This window comes from Gadus chalcogrammus, chromosome 5 (genome assembly GCF_026213295.1).
Source record: "Gadus chalcogrammus isolate NIFS_2021 chromosome 5, NIFS_Gcha_1.0, whole genome shotgun sequence".
In the NCBI taxonomy this organism is placed as follows: domain Eukaryota; kingdom Metazoa; phylum Chordata; class Actinopteri; order Gadiformes; family Gadidae; genus Gadus; species Gadus chalcogrammus.
The window spans coordinates 22,267,320-22,277,379 of record NC_079416.1 but is presented as its reverse complement, the minus strand read 5'-3'; the positions used below and the strand labels follow the sequence as shown (position 1 = coordinate 22,277,379).

General features: G+C 46.1%; 1 protein-coding gene across 6 annotated transcripts in view; it reads right to left on the bottom strand.

The window, feature by feature from the left end:
* The window catches only part of LOC130382752 (uncharacterized), a 35,671-nt gene that overhangs the window by 5,441 nt on the left and 20,170 nt on the right, over window positions 1–10,060 (bottom strand). Inside the window, exons 1-4 of one of the 6 annotated variants that reach the window (XM_056590639.1) lie at window positions 2,919–4,987; window positions 651–1,188; window positions 243–442; window positions 55–139 (exon numbers count right to left, since the gene is read on the bottom strand). The exons of 4 other annotated variants lie outside the window; for them this stretch is intronic. In XM_056590639.1, the coding sequence (XP_056446614.1) occupies window positions 55–139; window positions 243–442; window positions 651–797 (432 nt within the window). In that variant the 5' untranslated portion in view covers window positions 798–1,188; window positions 2,919–4,987. Of the gene's footprint in view, window positions 1–54; window positions 140–242; window positions 443–650; window positions 1,189–2,918; window positions 4,988–10,060 lie in introns of those variants that run through there. One more of the 6 variants, XM_056590638.1, reaches the window with a different exon arrangement.

The window sequence follows — 10,060 nt, the reverse complement described above, 5'->3', positions numbered from 1 at the left end:
GAGGGCATAACCATTTCTGCTAGATGCGCTGTGCGGAACTGTGAATGCGTTTACCTGTGGGGTGGCGACATCATTCTCCATGGTCGAAGATCCAGGAGCCTGATGGCCTCCAAACCCCGGTCCGTCTCTCCTCTCCGGGCTGCATCAAGCGGAGGTTACAAGGTGCTTAGAGTGGGATGGGTTATTGAGACAAAACATTTAACCCATTAACACACTGTGCGTGTGTGTGCGTGCGTGGATACCTTGGGCCCTGGCCTGGCATGGAGGTTCTTTCTGGACCGGGGGGGGGAGGGGAGTCCAAGGAGGCCCAGTCCAGGTCTTTGAGCCTGGGGAAGGTTTTCATAACCTCGGGGTCCTTCAGCACCAGGGAGATGAACTTCTGACAGCGACCCTCCCCTTTTAGCAGCAATATACGCAATATAGCTGCCGAAGAATCATCTTTCTAACACACACACACACACACACACACACACACACACACACACAAATGACCAGCCTGGTACAAAGTGTATCAATATATACACTCATAGCAAACATATACACACTGAGAGGAAGCGAGAGACAGACAGACAGGAAACATGAGGGAGAGAAGGGGGGAGGGGGAGAGGCAGGGAGACAGAGTGAGGGGAAGGAGAAATAAAGAGTAGTACCATTTTTTTAAATTCTCTCGAGGTTATTAGTTGGTTCTGCATACAGTGATCCAAAACAAATTCTGGGTCGTACAGAATGTCAGACAAGACAATCATTTTTTTTTGGATAAATTCTAAATGGACATTTTTCTTGCCAGAAGTATTCATCTTCTTCTTCGGAGACAGCAGGCGTTTCTGGGAGATGAGAAGCAACAAACACAGACACACACCCCAGTCTCACGGAAATACGTGACCATAAAATTGAAATTACGTGTCACAGATCACGAATGAATATGTACCGTATTTTCCGCACTATAAGTCGCAGCAGCTAAATTGAATGATGTTAACATAAGCCGCACTGGAGCCCGCCGCTTAAAAATCCATTGATTTAGGAAGCCCCTAGTGGCCGTTGGCTATAAAATTCAAAGAACGGTGCGGTTTAACCGCACCGTTATATGAACCGCAGAATCGCAAAATGGGAAAAAAGGCGCGGTTTAAAGTTCGAAAATTACGGTAGATTAAATCACATGACGTGACAATGTCGTGTATTTCCGTGAGACTGGGACACACACACACACACACACACACACACACACACACACACACACACACACACACACACACACACACACACACACACACACACACACACACACACACACACACACACACACACACACATTATTTCATGACACATGGTTGGCGGCACGAGCACTTAAAAAAGCCGGTTTCCTATGATCTATCATTTCACTCTGTGGGGAATTGTTGGCATATTGGCGCCCCTCCGGCTGGAACGGACAAGGAAAAGTCGGAAAGCCTACAAAAACTATAGATCATTAATGTGACGATCACATTATTAAAAATAGACTCGGAGCAAGGATTTACAAATTATTTTTTTGGGAGCATGCATTTGCAAGTAGTTCGCCGCCCAAATGGACGCGCCTGGTATAGAGCAATACTTTAATGGATTAGTGCTGAAGTCAGTCACGCCTCGAATTTCTTCTTGCAATTGAGATATTTAAGTTTCTCTTTGCCCCCTTATTGTGATGATAAAACATGGCTGTTTGTGGCATTGTATTCTTCCAAAGTGATTATGCGTTTCTCCAAACAGAGGCCCCGAATTAATTCAGCATTGTCGATAATAAAAGCAAATGTCGTCAGATGACTCAAAATTGAAATGTTTTTCTTGATCCTGATCATCCTCCATCATTAATGTTAAAGCGACGGCAGGCGTTTCTGAAACACACACATACCCACAAATTAGCCAGTAGCTATGCATTTAGCCATGGTGCTGGCTAATGACTAACAACAAATTAAGTTCCATAACTTCACTTGGGGAACAAAGAACGGAAGAAAAACATCTCCAATGTTCCGTCCAAGACTATATAGGTGTGTCTTACTTTTTCTCCACTCCTTTTTCCCCCCTGTTTCTATCTTTTGTTCTCTCTCAAAACCTTCTGAAGTATTTGAATCAGGTGACGATCAAGCATTTAGAAGTGACGCATTTCTCTCTGAATGGCTGTGGTTCAGAGGGCAGTGTTGGGCAGTGGCCCAATGCTAATCCAATGAACACGTAGTGCAGCGTCAACATCCAGTGCGTAATGGCGGACCATACGGCCTTTAGTTAGATTGAATTTCCTTGTTCTAAGCACCTCCATAGACAATGTTGCATGCTCGCCCTGTGCCCAGACAGGCCGGGCTTTCACTAACGATCTAATCGTGGAAGGGCTAGCCCGCCCCATACATGACATTAGTTTGCTGTTTTTTGCACTTGCTCTTAGTAAAAAAAAAAAAGCAAAAACTTCTATGAGCACACAGACTGAATTAAAATAAAAACATGTCCATTGGACAATCGACATTCAGTGAGTAGGCTACTGGCCATGGGTACTGGCGCAGCATACGTGGCACCGTCTCTGGTGGGGCGAGGCCTTCACTAGCCTAGTAGCTACAAGACTCAGGAGCCTAGCTTCATACCTCAGGAGCCTAGCTTCATACCTCAGTAGCCTAGCTTCATACCTCAGGAGCCTATCTACACGACTCAGTGACCTAGCTCCATACCTCAGTAGCCTAGCTTCATGCGTCAGAAGCCTAGCTACACGACTCAGTTGCTTGTTTGTAGCATTGTGAATTAACCTGGGCGATGCCCTTTAATGTAGAATAACCAGAAGCAACGCTCTCTAAACATGAATGTAGATTAACCGGTAGTAGCTCAGCTCACTAAACTCAGTTGTTTTTATATCCGATAAAAGCAAGCGATACAAATGGGTTTGATACTGCTTTTAGGCCTACCTGAAGCAAGTTATCCTCCTGAGTTGAGACCTCTGATACACCCAGACGCACACGACAAATTGGAAACAGGTTCAGTGCACCTGTACCTTTTGAAGGTATTAGTCCCGCCCATTCAACACTCATCCAATGATGAGTTGCCTCATGTGTGGTCAGACTGGGACATCACTAATGATCCAATGAAGTGAAGGAACTACTCATCCCATCAACCATGGCGAATGATACCTTCATGACTTTCAACCTAACAATAGTTTAGCGCGCATCTTCTCGAATTCAGCGTTTTAATTGTTAAAGTGTTTGTTTTGCCAAAGTGGCTACGAGGGGGGACGTCACACACACTAAAGTCTGAAATCACGGAGTGCGTGTCCAGGTAAGATAAGCTGCTGTCTAAACACGTGCTATTAAACATCTGGAGGAATGCGAGGGAGCGGAGTCCTGCCTTGAGCGGAGAGTCGTGACTAACCCGAGCCGAAGTCACTGAGCTGGAAGAGTCGGTTTACAAGATCAACTAATAATAGATACATTGATAGTAAACACATTCATAACGAATACGCTCATTAAAAAACCGGATGCACACTTTAGTTCGTTCCACGACTGCCACGCATGTGCATACTAAATAGGCTAACACATACATCTAATAAACCGATGACTAAAATACGTCCATACGAGGCCTGTGCTGTACCTGCTTTATATACTGTATATAGAGGCCTTTATCTTGGAATAGGTGAGTGGCCTATTTTAGGCCAGAGGGCCAATATTTGATGTATACTTTTTTGTCAAATGTGCATTTAGCCTACTACAACAACATTAATACTCCAACTCTTAATGAAATTTGGAAGTTGTATTTGCATTTACGCTAGGCTAGGACATTTAAAAAAGAAAGAAAACCTTTTCGTTTTCTTCGTTTTAAATAATTACAAATAAATACATACAGGTCATTCTGATATGCCTAAACATATTTTGCTCTCAGATCAGAACTGATTCTCACCGTTAGGACTACTGAAGTGTAAAACTGTGAAGTTTTACTTTATGTATTCAATAGAAAACGTGAGCCTCAAAAACTAGCCTAAACTATTTTACACACATGTTATGATATAAATATGACTAATATGGATATCAGTAATAATCCAAAATTGCGAGAGACTTTTCCCCAGCATGTGAAAGCGTCTCAAGGAGAAACAAAGTTACAAGTGACTTCACTTCCCAATTCAGAGTGTGAGATAAAACGACTCCTTCCACGTTCACGAAGCGCAATGACCACGCAAACGCAGTCCTGAACCTTTATGGTCCTGCGTCGGGTTTTAGTAGGCCTCGACGGAAGGTTACGATTTTTGGGAGGCGCACGTCCCTAGCCTAGTAGCCTAGCTTCATACCTCAGTAGCCTAGCTTCATACCTCAGTAGCCAAGCTTCATATCTATGTAGCCTATCTACACGACTCAGTAACCTAGCTCCATACCTCAGTAGCCTAGCTTCATGCCTCAGAAGCCTAGCTATACGACTCAGTTGCTTGTTTGTAGCATTGTGAATTAACCTGGGCGATGCCCTTCAATGTAGAATAACCAGAAGCAACGCTCTCTAAACATGATTGTAGATTAACCGGTAGTAGCTCAGCTCACTAAACTCTAATGTAGAGTAACCGGTAGCTCAGTTGTTTTTATATCCGATAAAAGCAAGCGATACAAATGGGTTTGATACTGCTTTTAGGCCTACCTGAAGCAAATTATCCTCCTGAGTTGAGACCTCTGATACACCCAGACTCACACGACAAATCGGAAACAGGTTCAGTGCACCTGTACCTTTTGAAGGTATTAGTCCCGCCCATTCAACACTCATCCAATGATGAGTTGCCTCATGTGTGGTCAGACTGGGACATCACTAATGATCCAATGAAGTGAAGGAACTACTCATCCCATCAACCATGGCGAATGATACCTTCATGACTTTCAACCTAACAATAGTTTAGCGCGCATCTTCTCGAATTCAGCGTTTTAATTGTTAAAGTGTTTGTTTTGCCAAAGTGGCTACGAGGGGGGACGTCACACACACTAAAGCAGGCCTATTCAACTAGCGGCCCGTGGGCCAAATGCGGCCCCTCTTACTTTTTTTCTGGCCCGCAAGAGGTTGCATGCAAAAAATAAAGGAGAAACATAGTTGCATGCAAATCAGGTTTCTGTGTGTAGCCGGTGATACTAGCCAGTATCAGTACCCCACAATCAGGAACTGGCATCACTTATTCTGACAATGTTTAACTCAACCGATACGTGTGAGTCTAGCTTATCTCATATGAATGCCATCAGAACAAAGGCACGTTGCTCCATGACCTATGAGAAGCTGCATGAGTGTCTCAGGATGAGCCAAACTAGGCAAACAAGGCAGTGCAATCTTTCTCACTGACTCACTGGCTCAAAATGTCTCGTATGTACAGTAGTTCTGTTTTGTGATGATTCAAACAACATTGTTGAATTCTAAATAAGTGTCCAAAATATGTGGGAACAAAATCTTTTATACTGATACGATTAAAAGTGGAATGCGTCTGACAAGTTTATTCCATGTAGTAGTATTATATATATTAAGTTAACACTACTTTAAGTACGATTTATTTGTAGCGATTCATTCACGTAGTTTTACTCTGTCTGGCCCATGAACCCCCAGTGGTTTTCTTTTTCGACCCACTTGTTAAGGAGGTTGAATAGCCCTGCACTAAAGTCTGAAATCACGGAGTGCGTGTCCAGGTAAGATAAGCTGCTGTCTAAACACGCGCTATTAAACATCTGGAGGAATGCGAGGGAGCGGAGTCCTGCCTTGAGCGGAGAGTCGTGACTAACCCGAGCCGAAGTCACTGAGCTGGAAGAGTCGGTTTACAAGATCAACTAATAATAGATACATTGATAGTAAACACATTCATAACGAATACGCTCATTAAAAAACCGGATGCACACTTTAGTTCGTTCCACGACTGCCACGCATGTGCATACTAAATAGGCTAACACATACATCTAATAAACCGATGACTAAAATACGTCCATACGAGGCCTGTGCTGTACCTGCTTTATATACTGTATATAGAGGCCTTTATCTTGGAATAGGTGAGTGGCCTATTTTAGGCCAGAGGGCCAATATTGGAAGTATACTTTTTTGTCAAATGTGCATTTAGCCTACTTAATACTCCAACTCTTAATGAAATTTGGAAGTTGTATTTGCATTTTACGCTAGGCTAGGACATTTAAAAAAAAAAAAAACCTTTTCGTTTTTTTCGTTTTAAATAATTGCAAATAAATACATACAGGTCATTCTGTTATGCTGCCTAAACATATTTTGCTCTCAGATCAGAACTGATTCTCACCATTAGGACTACTGAAGTGTAACACGGTGAAGTTTTACTTTATGTATTCAATAGAAAACGTGAGCCTGTAATAATCCAAAATTGCGAGAGACTTTTCCCCAGCATGTGAAAGCGTCTCGAGGAGAAACAAAGTTACAAGTGACTTCACTTCCCAATTCAGAGTGTGAGAGAAAACGACTCCTTCCGGTCCTCTGGCTGTGTGCTCGATGCTTTGCGCCAGAGACTTGAGCGCACAGAAGCCGAGGCCGCGTGAAGGACGTAAGGGGTCCGTAACCCCCTTGCGTTGCGTGAACGTGGAACCATAAAGAGCCCTACACGACAAGACCCGTGCAGCTCGAGCTCCTGGATGAGAAGGACCTACACCGCGCTCCCATGGACTGCACCATAAAGGTAGCCCTGCAAGGATTCAAACACGCAGCCTCCGGGAGCCGGGGCGTCTCGCAACTCTTTAATCTGCTTTTCCACCCACAGCTCTGAGAGGCGAGCCCCGCTCTTTCCTTCTGCTACCAAGTTTCCTCTTCCTTCCCGTTCTTGGTTGTATGTGCGCCAGTGCCGGTGCGCCATGGACGCTGAATGGGAGGAGCCCCGGGGTCGCAAACGCCGTCTTCTCCCGGGCGGTTCTGGTGAGCGGCACCTGCCAGTACCCCTTGGTGAGGTCCAGGATGGTGAGGTAGCGGGCGGGACCGAGCCGCTCAATTAGTTCATCGACCTTGGGCATGGGGTAGGCATCGAAGTCCGAGACCTCATCGAGTCACCGGAAGTCGTTGCAAAACCTGAACGTCCCATCGGGTTTGGGGACCAGGACGATGGGACTAGACCAGGCGCTGCGTGTCTCCTCTATGACTCAGAGCCGGAGCATTCTGGCGACCTCCTCCCGGATAGCGTTCTGTCGTGTTCTTGAAGAAAGTAGTCCAATCTGGATCGCTTTTAACTCACTTTATTTGTTAAAGTGTTTCGGTATGGTGACTATGAAGCAGGAGGACGTGGGGCAGGAGCTGGTCCCAATTCTTCCCATCTGTGTCCATGACCTTCCTTACCATTTGCTTGAGGGTCTTGTTGAAGCATTCCACAAGTCCGTCGGTCTGGGGGTGGTACACCGAGGTTCGGAGCTGTTTCACCTGGAGGAGGCTATGTTCTTTCATCACCCGGGACATGAAACAGGACTCCTGGTCTGTTAGGACTTCTCTGGCTATCCCTACCCGACAAAATAGCAGCGTAGTCTACCAAGACTAAAATATATCTATGACCCCGGCTGGTCTTCGGGGGAATGTCAATTGCTATCCGGTCGACCGGTACCTCAATAATTGGCATGAGGATCAGAGCGTTTCGGACTGAGGGTCTCGGGGCCGTACGCTGGCATTCAGGGCATGTCTGACAATACCGGACGAGGTCTCCTTTCACCCCAGGCCAATAAAAAAAATCCTCTAAAATCCTGTCGCTGGTTTTATCCATGCCTAAGTGGGCCCCTAACACACACACACACAACATCGTCTCTCGTATCTTACAAGTATTGATTCTCGCATGAAGGCAGGAGGTTTGAGCCTGTGGTTAGTCCGCAGTCCATGGAGGGATGTGTTAATTCTATGCATAGATACACGTTATGAAGGTCAACATGTTCACATTTGTTCCCGCAAATAGTATTCAGTTCTTCAGCTTTCATTTAGGTAGCCCATAATTAAAATAATGTGGATTTGAATTATCAATCTTTTTTCAGCTGGCCCAAGATTGATCCATGTCAGTTTAGGAGTTTAAAGGCGAACGTCACACTCCCTCTCTCCCTCACTCTGGGTCCAGGCGTTCTAGGTAGGAGGGGGGTGGGGGATTGTTATCACCATGGTAACGACGCCAACGTTGTGTTCGTTATTTCACTGTACCTTTGTGTAGGGGGGTTATAGTGAGCGTGGTCATGTGGGAGATTCCCCACAGACCCTGGCGTTGGACTTCAGGTGGACAGGAAACTGAACACTCTGGCCAGGCGCAGCTCCACACACACACACACACACACACACACACACACACACACACACACACACACACACACACACACACACACACACACACACACACACACACACACACACACACACACACACACACACACACACTCCTTCATCATACAAGACATGTGACCATGTTTAAAATTAAACCCCAAAAACATTTTTGGGTTCCCTACTCCATTATAACCTAACTATAAACGGATATTTAAATGTTTATTTGAGATTACCAGAACGAACACGATCATCATCAGTCAAGCGTCAAATTTAGACAAGCATTTATTTGAAAATATCAATAAAAAACATTATCGTATAGTAGTAAAACCTCCCTCCTCCCCTCTGGCCGATGACATCATCAGTTATCCTCATCCTCCTCTTCCTCGTTGATCAGCGAGGGAAGAAGGACCTGAAGCTTCCTGCGGTCACGCATCACATCCTGTTCCTGTTCCCCTGCACAACACACAAACGCACGTCTTGGAACTCCGTCTACTGAGGGGTGTGTGTGTGTGTGTGTGTGTGTGTGTGTGTGTGTGTGTGTGTGTGTGTGTGTGTGTGTGTACCTGGCAGGGTGGGGTCGTAGGGTCTCACCAGGGTAGGTTGTGCTCTGAGAGCCTCTAGAGGCCTGGAGGACTGATAACACACAGCTGTTAGACAGGACATCATCTATAGTAATATAATAATCACATTATGAAAGTTCAACCAACCGTCTCTTAGGATCTGTCCAATCAGAGAGAAGCAGGCGCGTGGTTTAGGGACAACTGTGTTGGGAATAACAATGTGTGTGTGTGTGTGTGTGTGTGTGTGTGTTACCTTCGGTGTGCTCTCCATCGGTGGGGGTGAGTGTGATTGGTCGGTCTGCAGCGAGGAGTTCATCACAGCTTCACCGATTGGCTCGGCCTTTAGGTCTCCCATGGTTACCGGGCCCTGATTGGTCGGTGCGTAGCGTAACCCTGGGAACACAGCAGAACCACAGCGTGTCAGACCCCGGGGGTCCCGGAGCGCCGACTTTGGCTCAGCCTGGCTCCGCCCTCTTCCGCTACCTAGCTAAGATGGCTGCCGTTGAGTACGAAAAGTGTACATCGATCCACACTTCGCGGTTTGACCGTTTTGAGTACACCATCCGGGTCCTTTCAGTACTTATTTTCGCCCGATCTGAATTGGAACGCCCTACGTACTCAAACTTATTGGCCGGTGGACAGCAGGGCCTGTAAACCTGCGTTCGGGGCTGCTGCTGGAGAAGAGACTCAGGCCCTGTCCACTCAAAGCCGAAATGAGCGAAACCGTTCCGATCTATCCGGTTTCGGAGTATCTCCGTAAAGACGGAGTCAAGCGAAACCGGGTTGATCTGTAGAAACGCTGTAGTACACATGCCAGGCCCATAAGGGGCGCGGCTTCTGCTACTGAAATCCAGAAGAAATGTTGATAAGAAGAAGAGGCGAGCATGCGCATAAAGGCTGCCCCCCGAACCACTAACAACACAAACAAACAGTCAGTCAACAGTCTCAATAAAAAATGTCTTAGCAACCCAACAAGGGACATGATCTGCTGCAGAACGATTACAAGCAGTCCGCCATCATCTTTGTTGTTGTGAGTTCTGAGACTACGCGGGCTTAACAGTCATTGGCTAGAGGGTCGAGGGGTGGGGCGATGACGTCATGGTTCACGGTTTCAGGCGTTCACACGAATCCAAAACGAAACCGGGTAGATTTGAAACGAACTCCAAGAGGGTGGTTTCAGAAGTTTACGGTTTCGGTCAGCGGATACGCCGGCTTTGTGTGGACGGAAGGCCGAACCGTACAAGACCTTT